General features: G+C 43.0%; 1 protein-coding gene across 1 annotated transcript; it reads left to right on the forward strand.

Annotated features, from left to right (window-relative positions):
* The first annotated feature begins 1,475 nt into the window (after positions 1-1,475).
* Positions 1,476-21,173, forward strand: LOC311241455 (GTPase KRas). Its single transcript, XM_084330292.1, has 5 exons — positions 1,476-1,777; positions 2,281-2,393; positions 7,348-7,526; positions 13,786-13,945; positions 19,961-21,173. The coding sequence occupies exons 2-5, from the start codon at positions 2,283-2,285 to the stop codon at positions 20,072-20,074; spliced, it is 564 nt and encodes a 187-aa protein (XP_084186418.1). The 5' UTR covers positions 1,476-1,777; positions 2,281-2,282; the 3' UTR covers positions 20,075-21,173.
* Positions 21,174-21,381: the final 208 nt, after the last annotated feature.

The following is a 21,381-nucleotide window of genomic DNA, read 5'->3' on the forward strand; positions in this document are numbered from 1 at the left end:
CAGTTTCGAATTGCAGTCTCCCGTAGGTGTTCTTTGAGAGTGTTTTTGAAGGTGGGTAGTGATTCACATTCCTTTACAGCTTTGGGTAGGGCGTTCCACATTGATGTGGCATAATTGCGAAACGTGTTTAGTCCCTTGTTTGAGCCGAATCTGGGTTTTACATGATTTGTGGAGCTCCCTCTGGTGTTGTGATCGTGGTGTTCACTGACCTTTGGGAAGTATTTTGACATGTACATGGGTACCTTGGTCGTGTAGTGTATCTTGTAGACCAGGCCCATTGCAAGTTGCTGTACTCTGTCGTCTACTCTAAGCCATCCTAGGTTGGCAAAGTGGGCAGGGGTGAGGTGGGTTCTAGGAGTCAGGTCAAGCAGTAGTCTGACTAGTTTGTTTTGAGATGTTTGTAATTTGGTTTTTAGTGCCTTTGAGGTGCTTTGGTACCATGAGGTGCAAGCATAGTCGTAGTACCCTTGAATGAGTGCTCCTGCCAGAGTCTTCAGGGTATTCTTGTTTACCAGAGAGGAGATCCGGTACAAGAATCGAGTTCGTTGGTTGACTTTTTTTATTACATTGGTTGCCATTTTGTCACAGGAAAGATTAGCCTCTAGGATGGAACCCAGGTAGGTAATTTCATGTTGATGTCCCAGTGCTTTTAACTGTACCGCAAACAATTACCACCAACCATAGTTGTGTGGCATTAAAGTATCTTGTATCTTGTATAACACTAGACCAGCCTGCAAAATAAACTAGAACAATCAACATGATAACCACATGCATCAAGACACTCAGTCAGTCGCTACAACAGTGTCACCAAATATAGCTCCTTCTGATCGCTGCCTAAACCCTCAAAATGTGAAGTATTTGCATCAAAACTGGACAGATTGTGTATAGTGTTACTGTAAAAAAAAAAGTCCTGGACACATATGAGAAAAAACATGTTTATTATGTATCTTTTTCATCTATAGTATATTTTGTGTTTTGCGTGCTGTGTGAACACAATATGAAATAGTGCATTGGCCAGTAGTCTTAAAATTCAAGAAATGCATCCAAGCGATTGAGAAAGATGAGCTCATCTATGGTCAAAGGTAAATACACCGACAGACAGCTGGGGGGGGGGCAACACAACAATTATGTTATTTATTGTGTCGGACTTGACCACTAGAGGGCGTGCGACGCGCTGCTACACATTTCCCCGCTTTGTCCCAACAGCCAATCACGCACGAATGCGCTCTTTTAAAATCGACGTCACTGCTGCGCCGTGTTTCATTGGCCGACACTCTGGCAGGAGCCGGGGCCTGAGTGGTCCTCCCTTTAGACCCGCCCACAGGGCTCCGCTCCTGATTGAACAGCTTCTACATCTAAAGGCGGGACTTAAGAACCAGACACCGCGTTGTGATTGGACCGTGGCGACGTCCGTCCATGTTGACATATCTCATTGGCTGACAGCGACTCCGCTGCTCCCTGTTAGAATGAAGCCCAATGGAGTCCAGCAGCTCTGACCCACCAGCCCGTTCCTCCTGATTTATTATTTATAACTTGTTGTTGTTTTATTTGTTACAGATAATAATCCATGTCATAGTTTTACCGCACAGCTGCACAGCTAGAAAAACACTTATGTGCGGGAATCCCAAGAGTTTATTCTTGAACCTGTTTTGAACAAGGAAGGAACTCGTATCATGCTATGTAGAGACAGCTAATCTCATCTCGTCATTCGAAAGCTGTTATCCCTCCTTTTTTTTTTTATTATTATTGTGGAGTATTTAAAAAAAAACATTTAAAGGTAAGGGTCCAACCTGCTGCTTTCTTCTGTCGCCCGGGTGTCGTGCAGTGATTTACTTACAGACCTCACTGTGTTAATCTCAGCTCAGTCTCTGTCGGCGAGGCCATGTCACCCCATCAGCTAGCCCCTTTCGTGACTGTGGTGCACCGAGTGAATCCACAGTCACGAAAGGGGCTACCCATCAGCCTTCACAACTCACTGCATGTCACCCCATCAGCCTTCACAACTCACTGCATGTCACCCCATCAGCCTTCACAGCTCACTGCATGTCACCCCATCAGCCTTCACAACTCACTGCATGTCACCCCATCAGCCTCACAACTCACTGCATGTCACCCCATCAGCCTTCACAGCTCACTGCATGTCACCCCATCAGCCTTCACAGCTCACTGCATGTCACCCCAGCAGCCTTCACAGCTCACTGCATGTCGTAGACACGTTCTGAACATCATCACCACACCTGACCTGAGACGTGAAGTGTGTTGGTCTCTGTCTGTCTGCAGGCATGACTGAGTACAAGCTGGTGGTTGTCGGAGCAGGAGGCGTCGGGAAGAGCGCTCTGACCATCCAGCTCATCCAGAACCACTTCGTGGATGAATATGATCCAACTATCGAGGTGAGAGAGAGAGAGAGCAACTGTGTGTGTTTGTAAAGAGGCTCACTGAACTATATTGTGTTTAAAAGGGGCACTTCACCAAACACAATGTTGACTTTGTTCCACATAATCACACACACACACACACACACACACACACACACACCAAAATCATTCATTTAGTTTGACAGCTATTGAGAGTAAATTAGTTTGAATATGGCCACCAGTGATGTCATCGGGACATTGAATCCTTGTGTTGTGTTAATTACAGCACCACAAACTAATGTAGATTAAAAAAAAATAGCAATACCTATTACCTTGTCTCATAGGGACGGCTACCTTATTTAATTGAGCACACAACACAAGGATTCAATGCCCCCGATGACATCACTGCTTGATTGATTGATTGATTGATTGAAAACTTTATTAACAGATTGCAGAATGGGTACATTACAGCACGGCTAAGGGGATGCAGACCAGAGAGACTTTCGTCTTGTTTACATCAGGGTCCCCCATTTTCAATTCATCATAACATATGACATACAGATAGACAGTACTGCTACATCTATACATTTATGACATACCAGATTTACAAATACAGTACTGTTTGTGATACAAAAAGAGTAAAAAAAAAGTATACATTTGACGAAGAAACTGTACATTGATGGCCATATTCAAACTAATTTACTTTCAATAATTGTCTTAACTAAATGAATGTGTGCAAAACTGTTTAGAGTTTTTGTATTTGTGAGATTATGTGCAAAATAAATCTGCATTGGGTGAGATGGATGAGGGACAGTAGATGGGCTGTGTGGATGAGGGAAACTTTTTTTTAAACTTTGACCATTCCGCTGGTTCTTTTTTGCGTTTATCGCTTTTTTTTTCTCTGGTCAAGAATGACCGACAGAAACAGGTTGAATGGGGGTACAGATGGGGGGAAGACACTCTGAGAAAGTTACGGCTTTGTCCGGGAATCGAACTTGCTACCCCAGATCCGTGACGAGCACGGTTGTCCCCGGCGCCGAAATAGCGCTCGAGGTACGCGGTGAGCTACTGGAGCTCCCGATGAGGGAAACTTAACTAAACCGCCCCATACTAAAAATGTATTCTCATGGTATTTTCAAAAAAGGCATTATAGTATTTCCATAATTCCTTTTGCTGATATATCATCAGTGTCATGGTTTAAAGGTATTACCGTGTTTGAAGCTAGAATTTGTGCCATTGTTTTGTTTGAATTTTGCACCAAAACATATCTTATCGCCATGGTTACCAGTTTTGTACTTAAAAGAACATGCCAAAATGTTGGGAAATTAGCTTACCGTCTTCTCCAGAGAGAGACAAGAAGATGGATACCAGTTTTTTCTCTCTGGGTAGGGGGCGACAGTGGCTCGGAGGTAGAGCAGTCGTCTGATAATCCGGAGGTTCCCGGTTCGATTCCCGCTCCTCCCGGGCAGCGTGTCGATGTGTCCTTGAGCAAGACACTTAACCCCTAATTGCTCCCCATGAGCAGGTTGGCACCTTGCATGGTTGCCTCCGCCATCGGTGTGTGAATGTGTGAGTGAATGGGTAAAAAAAAAAGTGGAACAAATTGTAAAGCGCTTGGGATAAAAGAGCTATATAAAAATGCAGCCATTTACCATCTCTGTGCGTTCAGTAGAAAGCTATCTGGCTGCACGTTAGCCTAGCTTAGGACAATGAATGACAGCGGACATGGCTGGTTAGCCTAGGCATTGTCCAACTAACGCCTCTCCCGAAGGCTACCGGCCATGTCCACTTCCATTCATTGTGCTAAGCTAGGCTAACATGCGTTTCTACTGAACGCAGTCGCACAGAGAGGACACTGGTATCTATCTTCTTGTCTCTCTGGAGAAGACGGTAAGCTAATATCCCAAAATGTTGGCGTGTTCCTTTAAAGTTACAATGTGTAGGATTTTTGATCAAACGCTTACAAAAAAGTATTACGGTAGTTTGATGGTAATCTCAGTGTTACCATGGTTACTGGCCATTGTATGAATACTCTACCATGGTACTGTCATGCATCGCCACGTTTGTACTTATGTGTACGATTTTCACACATTTTTGTATGAATTTAGCTCCAATCATATCTTAATGGGAACCGACTAACTGTGTGAGTGAGTTTCATTGATCAGTGTAGCAGAGCAGACATTAGATTCCATTCAAAATCTTCACAGCGAGCCACCCTAACCAATCGGAGAATAGTAGGGAATTCCATTGGAAGTTTAGTGGTTAGTCCACAGTCCTCATGGCCAGACTGTACTGGATGAGGACCATGTAGGAAAAAAAGTGCTTATTTTAATTAAATCCCCTTTGCACTTCTCTGATTGAAATCCCCTTTGCACTTCTCTGATTGGTTAGAAGGAAGAGGCTCTCTGATGTTATCAGTCCTCCTCAGTTCTAATCTCTCCCACAATGCAAAGCATTAACACATCCTCTTTCCCCCACAATGCAAAGCATTAACACTTCCTCTTCCCCCCACAATGCAAAGCATTAACACATCCTCTTTCTCCCACAATGCAAAGCATTAACACATCCTCTTTCCCCCACAATGCAAAGCATTAACACATCCTCTTTCCCCCACAATGCAAAGCATTAACACATCCTTTTCCCCCCACAATGCAAAGCATTAACACATCCTCTTTCCCCCACAATGCAAAGCATTAACACATCCTCTTTCCCCCACAATGCAAAGCATTAACACATCCTCTTTCCCCCATAGCTTGGTGTATTTGGCCAATCGGCCACGCCAGACCTTGTCATACATTAACCTAAAGTTTCTAAACCTAACCCTCACACCGCACCCTAACATATTAATTATTATTTAAAGATTTTCTTGTGACCATTGATTTTCCACAACTGTGTGAAAATGAGGCTTTGCTGTTAGTTGTCATTAGCGCTGGCATTAACTACCAACAATGAGAGTTAATGTCGGCTACCAAATGTTGCAGCTAACGCTTAGCTATATATAACCATCACAGTCAGGACAGTCAGCTGAAACCATCACAGTCAGGACAGACAGCTGAAACCACCACAGTCAGGACAGACAGCTGAAACCACCACAGTCGGGACAGCTGAAACCACCAGTCAGGACATCTGAAACCATCACAGTCAGGACAGCTGAAACCACCACAGTCAGGACAGCTGAAACCACCACAGTCAGGACAGACAGCTGAAACCACCACAGTCAGGACAGACCGCTGAAACCACCACAGTCAGGACAGACAGCTGAAACCATCACAGTCAGGACAGACAGCTGAAACCATCACAGTCAGGACAGACAGCTGAAACCATCACAGTCAGGACAGACAGCTGAAACCACCACAGTCAGGACAGCTGACACCATCACAGTCAGGACAGACAGCTGAAACAATCACAGTCAGGACAGCTGAAACCACCACAGTCAGGACGGCTGAAACCATCACAGTCAGGACAGCTGAAACCATCACAGCCAGGACAGACAGCTGAAACCATCACAGTTAGGACAGACAGCTGAAACCATCACAGTCAGGACAGCTGAAACCATCACAGTCAGGACAGCTGAAACCACCACAGTCAGGACGGCTGAAACCATCACAGTCAGGACAGCTGAAACCATCACAGCCAGGACAGACAGCTGAAACCATCACAGTTAGGACAGACAGCTGAAACCATCACAGTCAGGACAGCTGAAACCATCACAGTCAGGACAGCTGAAACCATCACAGTCAGGACAGCTGAAACCATCACAGTCAGGACAGCTGAAACCATCACAGTCAGGACAGACAGCTGAAACCATCACAGTCAGGACAGCTGAAACCATCAGTCAGGACAGCTGAAACCATCACAGTCAGGACAAACAGCTGAAACCATCACAGTCAGGACAGCTGAAACCATCACAGTCAGGACAGACAGCTGAAACCATCACAGTCGGGACAGCTGAAACCACCACAGTCAGGACAGACAGCTGAAACCATCACAGTCAGGACAGCTGAAACCATCAGTCAGGACAGCTGAAACCATCACAGTCAGGACAGCTGAAACCACCACAGTCATGACAGACAGCTGAAACCATCACAGTTAGCACAGCTGAAACCATCAGTCAGGACAGCTGAAACCATCACAGTTAGGACAGCTGAAACCATCACAGTCAGGACAGCTGAAACCATCACTGTCAGGACAGACAGCTGAAACCATCACAGTCAGGACAGACAGCTGAAACCATCACAGTCAGGACAACTGAAACCATCACAGTCAGGACAGCTGAAACCATCACAGTCAGGACCGCTGAAACCACCACAGTCAGGACAGACAGCTGAAACCATCAGTCAGGACAGACAGCTGAAACCATCAGTCAGGACAGACAACTGAAACCATCACAGTCAGGACAGACAGCTGAAACCATCACAGTCAGGACAGCTGAAACCATCACAGTCAGGACAGCTGAAACCATCACAGTCAGGACAGCTGAAACCATCACAGTCAGGACAGCTGAAACCATCACAGTCAGGACAGACAGCTGAAACCACCACAGTCAGGACAGCTGAAACATCACAGTCAGGACCGCTGAAACCATCACAGTCAGGACAGACAGCTGAAACCATCAGTCAGGACAGACAACTGAAACCATCACAGTCAGGACAGACAGCTGAAACCATCACAGTCAGGACAGCTGAAACCATCACAGTCAGGACAGACAGCTGAAACCATCAGTCAGGACAGACAGCTGAAACCATCACAGTCAGGACAGCTGAAACCATCACAGTCAGGACCGCTGAAACCATCACAGTCAGGACAGACAGCTGAAACCCGCCCGTCGACTAAAAACACATAACAATGTTACTGACCCTTAGTTGCCAGAGATGGTGACATGTTGTACACAATCTCTTTGGATGAAAGCATCAGCTATATGACTAGATGTAAATGATGGAGGGTGTATTATATGTATATAGTGAAGGGACTGGGTGACTTGTTGCTGCAGGACTCGTACAGGAAGCAGGTGGTGATCGACGGCGAGACGTGTCTCCTGGACATCCTGGACACGGCCGGTCAGGAGGAGTACAGCGCCATGAGGGACCAGTACATGAGGACGGGCGAGGGCTTCCTCTGCGTCTTCGCCATCAACAACAGCAAGTCCTTCGAGGACGTCCACCTTTACAGGTAGGAGGCCATTAGTCCACCTTTACAGGTAGGAGGCCGTTAGTCCACCTTTACAGGTAGGAGGCCGTTAGTCGACATTTACAGGTAGGAGGCAGTTAGTCCACCTTTACAGGTAGGAGGCAGTTAGTCCACCTTAACAGGTAGGAGGCCGTTAGTCCACCTTTACAGGTAGGAGGCAGTTAGTCCACCTTAACAGGTAGGAGGCCGTTAGTCCACCTTAACAGGTAGGAGGCAGTTAGTCCACCTTTACAGGTAGGAGGCCGTTAGTCCACCTTTACAGGTAGGAGGCAGTTAGTGCACCTTTACAGGTAGGAGGCCGTTAGTCCACCTTTTACAGGTAGGAGGCAGTTAGTCCACCTTAACAGGTAGGAGGCCGTTAGTCCACCTTTTACAGGTAGGAGGCCGTTAGTCCACCTTTTACAGGTAGGAGGCAGTTAGTGCACCTTTACAGGTAGGAGGCCGTTAGTGCACCTTTACAGGTAGGAGGCCGTTAGTCCACCTTTACAGGTAGGAGGCAGTTAGTCCACCTTTACAGGTAGGAGGCCGTTAGTCCACCTTTACAGGTAGGAGGCCGTTAGTCCACCTTTACAGGTAGGAGGCAGTTAGTCCACCTTTACAGGTAGGGGGCAGTTAGTCCACCTTTACAGGTAGGAGGCAGTTAGTCCAGCAACCAACCCACAGACCAGCATGGACCTTCAATGACAAGCAATTGTCCTTTCATAATAGACACAGACCAGGTTGACAACCGAGGTAAAAAGATAACTTCACATTTATTGGCTGTTCATTTATAAATAATAATAATAATAACTTTATTTGTATAGAACCTTTCATACAGGGGATTGCAGTTCAAAGTGCTTTACATCAGTAAGAAATATGACATAAAATCTGTGTAAAACAAGCAGCAAGAGCAAAGCATAAAGTGGGATAAAATAATGCAGATATATTAATTAAATCATATCGGAACCTCACGTTCCAATAGGCTTCTTGAATTTCTTGTAATCTGTTACAAAACATGATAAAGGTCAGTATGCACCCAGCGGATAGTGGGGCGTAGAGATAAAAGTTAAAATAAGTAAAATAATAGCAAGGGTAAAATGAGCAGACATATAAAATCACAGTTTTTCACATTAGGATCTAACATCCCAACAGGCCACCTTGTTTATGGTTTGATTCAGTTTTAGTAGAATATAAAAGACATGAATGATGAAATGAGCACATAAAGTGCAGACATACTATAAAATCACAGTTTCTTTACAGTGCAATCAAATTGTTCTGGATTACTGTTACTGTACAGTTCAAAGTCGTCTTTACCTTCTGTTTGGTATCCACAGTTTAAAACCTGACTGTCTTCCCTCTTGTCACCCACTTTGATCCTTCGAACCTCCTACTGAGGGCAAACCTCCCTCTCGGGGTGCAGTTCCCTCTCTCAGGGCGCGGTTCTAGGCCTGGGTGTTACACAGTTTTAAAGCCTGACAGTCTTTCTTGCTTGATACCCACACAGTTTAATACCCGACAGTTTCGAACCTGTAATAAAAGCAATAGACAGAGTAAAATAGTGCAGTGCAATAAAAATAATAATACACCAAGACTTGGTCTGTAAAGCCTTTCATATTTCCTGCTCACGGTCCCAAAACATCCCGCCTATCTGTGGGAAAACAGTAATTGACTAGTACGGATGTCCAGCCTAGGATATATAAAATAAAAGAGAATAAAAACATAAAAATTGTGAATAAAACATAGATAAATAGTGCAATATCATCACAGAAAAATAGTGCAGTATGATAGTGTAACGTCAGTCAAATGCTTTGGTAAAGAGATAAAAATGTAATGTATTGGCTTCCCTAATATTGTTGGGTAACGTGTTCCACAGTTTTGGGGCGTAGTTTACAAAGGCTGCATCACCGATCTTCTTATGACTCTTTCTGGTGACCTCTAATAGACCTGCATCTGATGATCGCAGTGTTCTGGCGGGTATGTAGTTTATTAGAGTCAGCAGCAATGTAGCTGGGTCCTTGTCCATTTAGAGCAGGGGTGGCCAACCAGTCAGAGACTAAGAGCCACAAAAATTACTGTGGTACCACAAAGAGCCACACCATATACCAGCGTTTCTCAACCTTTTTTTTCAGTCACGGCACCCTTCATGTGTTTATAGGTCTCAGCCCCTGGCCTCTGAAGTTGCTAATGTCTTTTTTATTTGGGCCTCACAGGGTTAAAAGTACCCTGTGAGACCCACGGTTGCAAAATTACAAAATCACTTTTAGCCATTTAAAAAAATTGTTTTATTTAAAAAAAATTAAGCATGTGTATAGTCAATTGGTCCTGTTGTTCAGCCTCACAATGCTATTTGATAGTAAATGTGTTTATATGTCCCACCCTGGCCTCTGAAGTTGCTAATGTGACATGTCTTTTTAATTTGGGCCTCACAGGGTTAACCTCTTAACACATTCGGGGCCACTGGGATGAGTCTAATTAATGTCAAGAGGACCGGGGAATGTAAACAAACGTGGGGCTGTTTGTAGAGTTAAATCTATACTTTATAGTAGGGATGCTCGATATTGGCTTTTTTACCTATACCGATATACCGATATTGTCCAACTCTTAATTCCCGATACCGATATCAACCGATACCGATATATGCAGGGCCCGCCCCCCCCCCCCCAAAATTGAATAATTTCAGGTAATTAACATTACATATCTCTTGTTGTGGAATTAACACAACATTATGCATACTTTTGACAATAAATTAAATCAGAATTTGTTCTTACTTGCTTGCCTGGGTAAATAAAGGTTATAGAAATGTAAAAAAAATAAATAAAAAAAATTGAAAACCGATACCGATATTTTCCGATATCACATTTTAATGCCGATATCGGCCGATAATATCAGTAGGCCGATAATATTGGACATCCCTACTTTATAGTATTGCTATCTGTCCATTCTCATTGTCAATTGAGTCCATAAACCGTCCCTTCAAAATGGCTTAAAGAAAAAAAAAATCATCAATAGGTTCTCATTTTATAGCGCCGTGAATATAAGCGTTATACCGGATTTGGGACTAGTATATTTTCTGGAAGGCTAGATATAGGGCTAATAGCTGCTAACGTTATATTCAATGACATTCGCCTGGATGGCTATCAAAACAATGCCCGATCGGGCTGTAATTTACGTGAAAAAGATCTTACCATGAGCCGGTTGGATCCCCCCGAGCATTTCCCCGTTAACGATCGCCATCTGGTAGATCGATATGTCTATTGGCTGATGATAAATCCCCTTATTGCATAGTGAAATCCGCAATTCAAACCGTATCCCGTGCAACAGACAATAGCTATCGCTTCAGATGAGTAGAAAACTACATTAGAGATCCAAAAAAAGAAAGACAACTTCTGCCACAGGGAACACTCTATTATTGCGATAGCGCCCCTAAGAGGATCTGGCCGGTATTGCATGTTGGCGAATTCAAAGAGTAGGGTAAATCTGCAGTGCCGCTCGGCGACCTTGAATAGGTTATTAAAATGGAATAAAAGCAATAACAACTTGCCACGGATTTATCCGTGCCTCTGTCCACAACGGGTGGACTCGAAACACGGAGATCTCCGTGCTTGGGCGGGATTGTGTTAAGCCCGAGATATACAGTAAAAGTGTATATTTTCAGCATTACGTTTGTTTACCAATTATTTTAACTGTTATTAGTGAAATATAAGATTATAGAAATCTCAGGGCATTGAGTCGGAAACCGGCGCATATTGACAGGAGGAAGACCCTACCCAGCTCACACCAGCCCCTGTCAATCATCTGACTTCTGGATTTACTTTTTTATTTCTCTTATTTTTTGGGATTATCTCCCACAAACCTGAACGTCATTGCCATAAAACAGAACGCAGTTAGTTTCTCTACCTTTCTGTGAACGTCTTGCAAAAAACGGTGTTGCAATACGATGAAAAATGGTGGAGAAATTTACATTATAAAAAAGATGGCAGAATTCAGTACTGTACAAAACCTTCTGTTTAATCATCTTCCCTTTATTCATTTGCTTAGATTTTTCAGGTCTGGTCAATTTTAGCATGGTGTTATTCACAGTCAAAGTTAAAAAAAATTTATTGATATTCTCATTTGGTTCATTACAATTTACTCAAAATAAAATGTTCATTCAATCAATCACTGCGCAGATTGATTGATTGAATGAAAATGTTAACAGATTGCAGAATGGGTACAATACAGTACGGCTCAATACACACAATTGTTAAGGGGATGCAGACCAGAGAAAGACTTTTGTCTTGTTTACATAAGGGTCCCCCATTTTCAATTCATAATGAATTGTAAGTACAGGTAAGGGTGCAACTTGCACCGTGCAATCCATTCTTTGTGGATCTAGCCCACAGTATTGCTGACACTGGGAATACATTCCCTGAGATTCATAGATGTCCCTAGAATCAGATACCAAGAACATGCAAATGGACCATATTAAAAAAAAAATCTGTAAATGTGTATTCTACATTCTTATGGAATGAATGAGATAAAAAAAATATATTATAAAAATAAATTTAATTAAATTTATTTTGAGTTAATTTTCTTAACGCGATAATTTACTGTGTAATTAATCAATCTAATTAACACGATAAACTGACAGCCCCAAATATAATATATATCGCTTCATGCATCGCGCTACATACAACTCTGTGTGTTGACTTCCTGGTGACTGTGACATCACTAAACTACAGCATCCAAGAGGCTCAAACTCAAACCTAATGCATCACGGCAGGTGTGGCTGAGCCTCTCTCGCTCTCTCTACATTCAATGATTTAAAGTAGCCAAACGTTACACTATAAATACTAACTGGATAGTTCATGATATAAACATTTAATTTCATTATCTGAAATATTCTAAAATCATTAAGTCTGGTGTGTGTGTGTGTGTGTGTGTGTGTGTGTGTGTGTGTGTGTGTGTGTGTGTGTGTGTGTGTGTGTGTGTGTGTGTGTGTGTGTGTGTGTGTGTGTGTGTGTGTGTGTGTGTGTGTGTGTGTGTGTGTGTGTGTGTGTGTGTGTGTGTGTGTGTGTGTGTGTGTGTGTGTGTGTGATAAAACACTGAACTGGGTGATAAAACACTGAACTGATAAAACACGACTGGGTGATAAAACACTGAACTGGGTGATAAAACACTGAACTGGGTGATAAAACACTGAACTGGGTGATAAAACACGACTGGGTGATAAAACACTGAACTGGGTGATAAAACACTGAACTGGGTGATAAAACACTGAACTGATAAAACACTGAACTGGGTGATAAAACACTGAACTGATAAAACACTGAACTGGGTGATAAAACACTGAACTGGGTGATAAAACACTGAACTGGGTGATAAAACACTGAACTGATAAAACACTGAACTGGGTGATAAAACACGACTGGGTGATAAAACACTGAACTGATAAAACACTGAACTGGGTGATAAAACACTGGACTGGGTGATAAAACACTGAACTGATAAAACACTGAACTGGGTGATAAAACACTGAACTGATAAAACACTGAACTGATAAAACACTGAACTGGGTGATAAAACACTGAACTGGGTGATAAAACATGACTGGGTGATAAAACACTGAACTGGGTGATAAAACACTGAACTGGGTGATAAAACACTGAACTGATAAAACACTGAACTGGGTGATAAAACACGACTGGGTGATAAAACACTGAACTGATAAAACACTGGACTGGGTGATAAAACACTGAACTGATAAAACACTGAACTGGGTGATAAAACACTGAACTGGGTGATAAAACACTGAACTGATAAAACACTGAACTGGGTGATAAAACACTGAACTGATAAAACACTGAACTGGGTGATAAAACACGACTGGGTGATAAAACACTGAACTGATAAAACACGACTGGGTGATAAAACACTGAACTGATAAAACACTGGACTGGGTGATAAAACACTGAACTGATAAAACACTGAACTGATAAACACTGAACTGGGTGATAAAACACGACTGGGTGATAAAACACTGAACTGATAAAACACTGAACTGATAAAACACTGAACTGGGTGATAAAACACGACTGGGTGATAAAACACTGAACTGATAAAACACTGAACTGGGTGATAAAACACTGAACTGGGTGATAAAACACTGAACTGATAAAACACTGGACTGGGTGATAAAACACTGAACTGATAAAACACTGGACTGGGTGATAAAATTGTTGTTGTTGTTGACGCCTGTTGTTGTTGTTGTTGTTGTGTCCAGAGAGCAGATCAACAGAGTGAAGGACAGCGACAGCGTTCCCATGGTGCTGGTCGGCAACAAGAGCGACCTGGGGACCCGCAGCGTGGAGAGCCGGCAAGCCCAGGAGCTGGCCCGCAGCTACGGGGTTCCCTTCGTGGAGACCTCCGCCAAGACCAGACAGGTAGAGACCAGAAGCCTGTAGCGTAGAGACCTCCGCCAAGACCAGACAGGTAGAGACCAGAAGCCTGTAGCGTAGAGACCTCCGCCAAGACCAGACAGGTAGAGACCAGAAGCCTGTAGCGACGAGGACAAATCCATACAGCAATATATTGCCTTGCGATATTATATAGATACAGCGACAATATAAAGTATAGATATTATATAGATACAGCGACAATATAAAGTATAGATATATAAATTCTTCTTTTTATTAGCTTGACAATCCAATTTTACTGCAATATAAATTGTGATAATATGGTCCCTAACTGTAGCACCAGGGCTGGTGGCAACAATTATTATTACAATTTTTTAAAGAATTCACATATTTCTTCTCATGCCCCAGGACCGTTCAGTCAGTATGTTCTTCCTGTGTCTCAGGACAGTTCAGTCAGTATGTTCTTCCTGAGCCCCAGGACAGTTCAGTCAGTATGTTCTTCCTGAGCCCCAGGACAGTTCAGTCAGTATGTTCTTCCTGTGCCCCAGGACAGTTCAGTCAGTATGTTCTTTCTGTGCTCCAGGACAGTTCAGTCAGTATGTTCTTTCTGTGTCTCAGGATAGTTCAGTCAGTATGTTCTTCCTGAGGACAGTTCAGTCAGTATGTTCTTCCTGAGGACAGTTCAGTCAGTATGTTCTTTCTGTGCCCCAGGACAGTTCAGTCAGTATGTTCTTCCTGTGCCCCAGGACAGTTCAGTCAGTATGTTCTTCCTGTGCTCCAGGACAGTTCAGTCAGTATGTTCTTCCTGAGGACAGTTCAGTCAGTATGTTCTTCCTGAGCCCCAGGACAGTTCAGTCAGTATTTGTGAACACGCATCACTCTTCTGAAGCTAGAAAGGAAGAACATACTGAACTGTCCTGGGGCACAGGAAGAACATACTGACTGAACTGTCCTCAGGAAGAACATACTGACTGAACTGTCCTGGGGCACAGGAAGAACAAGGTTACCGCCGTCTAGCTAGATGCGTCCGGTATTGCACTTTGGCATTCTCAGGATGATTCCCCATGTTAACCCCGAGTCTGTGTGCCTGTAATGAATGGAAATATCGAATAAAAGAAATTAATAATAATAAAAAAAGAAAAGACTATACTCGGGTCTGGCGCTGAACGGTTGACGAGTTAACCCGACTTTACTCGGGTCTGGCGCTGATTGAGTTAAGAAAAAAGAAATGTTAAATTGTAATTGTTGTCCTTAAAATACAGTTTTCACAGTAGATCACTGCCAGAGTTATTGTATTCACAGGGTTCCCACTGGGTCTTAAAAAGTCTTGCATTTAATAATCAGAATTCTAGGCCTTAATCATGACGAGGTACGCTAGGAACAGGAAGTTGGGTAATACTTCACTTGGGGGGGGGGGGGGCCTTATGACATACCCTTTATACAACGGCATGAAAATGTCTCGATTCTGATTGGCTGAAACAGTCACAGGGTGTCCACGGATCCTTAAAAAGTCTTAAATTTGTTTATCAATAATTAAGGCTTTAGTTTGTCTTAAAATGTCTTAAATCCATCTTTCAGAGGTCTTAAAAATGCCATAGAAAGGAAAGATAAAATGCCATGTCATCTTATGTTTTATTATGAAATCTGGGGAAAAACGGTTAACGGGAGATAAAGTCGGGACATTTTATTGACCGTGTTGTAGCATCACGCAGACCGGAATGGGGCGGAACCAACACAGGTCCTTATGTTGGCCGGGAACTATTTCGTTAGCAAGGCGAAGCGGAAGCGATAACGCTAACATTACGTTTAGTTTAGTTTAGTTTACTTTAGCATTTGCACTCGTTAATATGGGAAATTGCCAATTTAACGAGAACTGGCTCGACAATCCACTGTTTGCGCCATGGTTGGTCCCAGTCAAAGACCATTACGAGGCCCGCTGCAAAAAAAAGAAAAGCAGTCTAGTTGCACATGCTGAGCGCTAAGCATACCTCTGCAAAAACCCGCCTGCAAACTACTATTTCGCATTTATTTTCGGCCCCTGCCTCCACATCAGCTGCGCCATCTCAGGTAGGACTATAACATCTGCACCAACAGAAGTCCGGATAACATTCGGCTCCACGCCAACGCTTGAAGCTGAGGTACTGTGGGTTCTGAACACTGTCACAAAGAACCAGTCCTACAATGGCAATGACGGACTAGGAGAGGTATTCCGTGCTATGTTCCCTGACTCGGAAATCGCTAAGACATTAACATGCGGCAAAGACAAAACGTCCTACATAGCCAGGTTTGGATTGGCCTCTTACATCCAAAATAATCTATTCACGGATGTAAACAAGGACACGTTTGTGTCTATGTTCGATGAGAGCTTCACCCACTATGTATTTTTTCCTCCCACCCACCCCCTCCTAATGTACAGTCTCTTCCCATCATATGTATATATATATGTTAGGATCTATGGGTAACAGTACTGTATATTTGCATATCGTATATGTCACAAATGTAACGGTACAGTACTATATACCTGTATGTCCCTATGCCATAAATGTCATGTATGTTGTGTATGTTGTGCATAAATGTCACTATGAATTGAAAATGGGGGACCCTGATGTAAACAAGACAAACGTCTTTCTCTGGTCTGCATCCCCTTAAAGGAAAACTCCAACATTTTGGGAAATTAGCTTATTTGCCATCTTCCCTGGAGTTAGACAAGAAGATACATACCTTTGTTGTCTCTGTGCATGCGTTAGGCTTAGGGAACAGCCGCTCCGTTAGCGTAGCTTAGCTTCATCACTGGAAGTGGGTCAGACTTGTACCCTGACGTTCCCTACAGTGCCCTACAGTCACGAAATACACTCCAAATAAAACTCAAACGTTCCTGTAAACATGTTGTGACCTGTGTATTTACCACGTGGAGAAATAAAAAATAATTGAATTAGACAATTACGTTTTCTAAACAAATATACTCTGAACAATTTTTTGCCGAACCATTCCTCTCGGGGCGCAGTCAGTGATTTCACGCAACGCAGTGATACTTTCTAACGTGACGGCGTGTTTGTTTACATTCTCATTTCATTCAAAGGATCCGAACCGATTGAAGTTTATAGATACCATGACTTAAAATCCTTTTACCTTTACGATTTAAAAGCCTCCCCAATTTAGAAAACAGTATTCCCATGGCTGGTGTTGATATGCTGCATGCTAACGGAGCTAACCAACAACCGGACACTCAAGCAGATAACGAGGGTAATAACTTCTGGTCGGGGGGGTTCCAAAATAAAAGGGCGACGTCTATAGCAGCGGAAATACGTTTATTTTGTACATTATCTAACGTTAACACGAACCTAAACTAACTTTAGGTTAGTTGTAAAGTTAGTTTAGGTTCGTGTTAACGTTAGATAATGTACAAAATAAACGTATTTCCGCTGCTATAGACGTCGCTCTTTTATTTTGGAACCCCCCCCCCCGACCGGAAGTTATTACCCTCGTTTGCATGCACAGAGACAACAAAGGTATGTATCTTCTTGTCTAACTCCACGGAAGATGGCAAATAAGCTAATTTCCCAATTATTTTTAGTTTTCCTTAACAATTGTGTGTATTGAGCCGTACTGTATTGTACCCATTCTGCAATCTGTTAACAGTTTCAGTGCCGACCTTGTTTACATTAACTTCAATGTTAGCGTTAAAAACGCCTAATCTATGTTTTAAATTATGGCTATGTGTCTAATCTGCCCGTCGCTTATCAATGACTTGTTTGCAGTCAACATTGTCAAAACTGATTGTTTTTTAATCGGTTCATATCCTTTTTATAGCATTTCGAAAAGCTATCGTTCTCTAGAAACTTTTTGGAAAATTGAAAGATTCCCCCATAAACGGCATTTATTGGAATATTCTCGAATACACTAGACACATTGTCATTTGTCGGCATATTTATGAATCGTTTTCAAATAAACGCTAGATTATCGATAGTATATGTGTACTTATGCACGCTATAGATGCGGGCTGAAAAATCTATTCTCTCGTTTCCTCAAGATCACGCACACACACACATACACACATAGGGACACGCTGTTATCTCAGTGAATACAGCTCCGATTACCCCAAGACTGGTAAATCAGACGGCTCGCCAGCACAATGGAGCCAGTTGGCTCCACCTCTACAGATCTACAGATCCCAGGTCAGTCTAATCGACTGACCTGCAGTTACACAGGGATAGACGATAGGGGGCGCTTTTTTCCCATCTGAGCTCCTGGAGGGGCTGCTGTACCAACGGGAGACTCGGTTGATGAAATATGAATTCAGATCGCTAATAAAAAAAATAAAACAAGAATTCTCGTGATGGGCATTCAACCCGCGGGCTGATAACCCGAGAAATCACGTTATGGGCATTCAAAATGTTAGAGCAGTTAAAAGCAGTTTAAAACCTGACCGTCTTTCCTCCTGTTTGATACACAGTTTAAAACCGGACAGTCTTTCTCCCTGTTTGATGCCCACACAGTTTAAAACCTGACGGTCTTTCTTCCTGTTTGATACCCACACAGTTTAAAACCTGACAGTCTTTCTTGCTGTTTGATACCCACACAGTTTAAAACCTGACGGTCTTTCTTCCTGTTTGATACCCACACAGTTTAAAACCTGACAGTCTTTCCTCCTGTTTGATACCCACACAGTTTAAAACCTGACAGTCTTTCTTGCTGTTTGATACCCACACAGTTTAAAACCTGACTGTCTTTCTTCCTGTTTGATACCCACACAGTTTAAAACCTGACAGTCTTTCTTGCTGTTTGATACCCACACAGTTTAAAACCTGACAGTCTTTCTTCCTGTTTGATACCCACACAGTTTAAAACCTGAACCTGGCAGTCTTTCTTCCTGTTTGATACCCACACAGTTTAAAACCTGACGGTCTTTCTTCCTGTTTGATACCCACACAGTTTAAAACCTGACAGTCTTTCTTGCTGTTTGATACCCACACAGTTTAAAACCTGACAGTCTTTCTCCCTGTTTGATACCCACACAGTTTAAAACCTGAACCTGGCAGTCTTTCTTCCTGTTTGATACCCACACAGTTTAAAACCTGACAGTCTTTCTTCCTGTTTGATACCCACACAGTTTAAAACCTGACAGTCTTTCTTGCTGTTTGATACCCACACAGTTTAAAACCTGACAGTCTTTCTCCCTGTTTGATACCCACACAGTTTAAAACCTGAACCTGGCAGTCTTTCTTCCTGTTTGATACCCACACAGTTTAAAACCTGACAGTCTTTCTTCCTGTTTGATACCCACACAGTTTAAAACCTGACAGTCTTTCTTCCTGTTTGATACCCACACAGTTTAAAACCTGACAGTCTTTCTTCCTGTTTGATACCCACACAGTTTAAAACCGGACGGTCTTTCTCCCTGTTTGATACCCACACAGTTTAAAACCTGACAGTCTTTCTTCCTGTTTGATACCCACACAGTTTAAAACCTGACAGTCTTTCTTCCTGTTTGATACCAACACAGTTTAAAACCTGACAGTCTTTCTTGCTGTTTGATACCCACACAGTTTAAAACCGGACGGTCTTTCTCCCTGTTTGATACCCACACAGTTTAAAACCTGACAGTCTTTCTTCCTGTTTGATACCCACACAGTTTAAAACCTGACAGTCTTTCTTCCTGTTTGATACCAACACAGTTTAAAACCTGACAGTCTTTCTTGCTGTTTGATACCCACACAGTTTAAAACCGGACGGTCTTTCTCCCTGTTTGATACCCACACAGTTTAAAACCTGACAGTCTTTCTTCCTGTTTGATACCCACACAGTTTAAAACCTGACAGTCTTTCTTCCTGTTTGATACCCACACAGTTTAAAACCTGACAGTCTTTCTTCCTGTTTGATACCAACACAGTTTAAAACCTGACAGTCTTTCTTGCTGTTTGATACCCACACAGTTTAAAACCTGACAGTCTTTCTCCCTGTTTGATACCCACACAGTTTAAAACCTGACGGTCTTTCTTGCTGTTTGATACCAGTAGTAAACATGTTTGTTGTTGTTTTCAGGGCGTGGAGGAGGCGTTCTACTCACTAGTACGGGAGATCAGAAGATACAAAGAGACTAACCGCAGCAATAAGAAGAGCAAGAAGAGCACTCCAAGACGATGCACAATACTATAGCAACACGCACACACATGCACACACACACACAAACGCACTACAACCCTCAACCCCCCCCCGAACCTCCACCATCGCTCTGGAGGTGGGAGGAGCGCTGTGGACAGGAAGTTGTCATACCTTTCTGTTTAACCTAGAGGCAGCATCCTGTATCAGTGCTGTGCACCAACCACATTGTTGTTGTTTTGTTTCTTTATATTTTAACTCCACAACAACAACCTGTGTAAAAGGAAGGTGTCTTATTGATTTAGTCGGTTCTAAAGTTTGAGAATACTTAAAGGGATAGTTCACTTCTTTTTTAGTTAACTCTCTGATTTGAGTTATTTCCAGTGAAGCACTTGTGAAGAGAAGGGTAGTGGAGGCGGACGTTGTTAGCCATGTTAGTGGAAGTGAATGGGTTCCATAGAAAACCACAGTCCTCCTGTGAAGTTCAACCATGTTGTCAGACGGGACATCTTGAAAGCTGCCGTTGATTCGCCATCCTGTGGGACCTTTCACTGCCTCCAGCACGGAGAACCCTGCAGAACCTTGCCACCAGCACGGAGAACCCTGCAGAACCCTGCCACCAGCACGCAGAACCCTGCCACCAGCGCAGAGAACCCTGCAGAACCCTGCCACCAGCACGGAGAACCCTGCAGAACCCTGCCACCAGCACGGAGAACCCTGCCACCAGCACGGAGAACCCTGCCACCAGCACAGAGAACACTACCACCAGCACAGAGAACAAATACTTAGTTTCCAATTCATCAAACTGGGAAAGAAAATTACTGATAAATCATAAAGATCAGATCAGCTTCTTAAAAAAGTGAACTATGCGTTTAAGCTCACAGTCTGCGCTTCGGAAATGTTTGGCCAAGAATTGAAACGAGAATATAGGATAGATGTGAGTTAATAATTCACTCTTTTTGCATTTCCCAAGTGCACAGCCATATATTTCAATTAAAATGTGCAGGGCGATATATTTCAGTCCTGGCTCTTCTAACAGTGGTGGCTGCATACTGTGTTACTGTCTGTTACTGTCTTTGCACGGTGATGATGTCACAAACCTGCAATCTGCACATTATTTGCATCAGAGCTGCAATACAAAGTTTTGGGGGTGAAATGTGTCTCTTTATTTCTGTGTCACGTCCAGAAAGTGAAACGGTGAGTAGAGTCGTTATCTGGTGCAAATCATGCTGTGAGTAAGAAAAGAACCAGGTTGATGATGCATCAGGTTAGCAAGGCTACGCTAACTTCATATCACAGCCTGGCAAATTAACTTCAGGTTAGCAAGGCTACGCTAACTTCATATCACAGCCTGGCAAATAACT

Source organism: Notolepis coatsorum (genome assembly GCF_963971535.1).
Source record: "Notolepis coatsorum genome assembly, chromosome: 15".
Classification (NCBI taxonomy): Eukaryota; Metazoa; Chordata; class Actinopteri; order Aulopiformes; family Paralepididae; genus Notolepis; species Notolepis coatsorum.

Bases quoted from the DNA above. Each gene is read 5' to 3' on its own strand.
- LOC311241455 (XM_084330292.1), top strand. From the start codon at position 2,283: ATGACTGAGTACAAGCTGGTGGTTGTCGGAGCAGGAGGCGTCGGGAAG. The intron at 2,394-7,347 runs GTGAGAGAGAGA...TTGTTGCTGCAG, and splicing joins AATATGATCCAACTATCGAG to GACTCGTACAGGAAGCAGGT. The intron at 13,946-19,960 runs GTAGAGACCAGA...TGTTGTTTTCAG, and splicing joins CCTCCGCCAAGACCAGACAG to GGCGTGGAGGAGGCGTTCTA.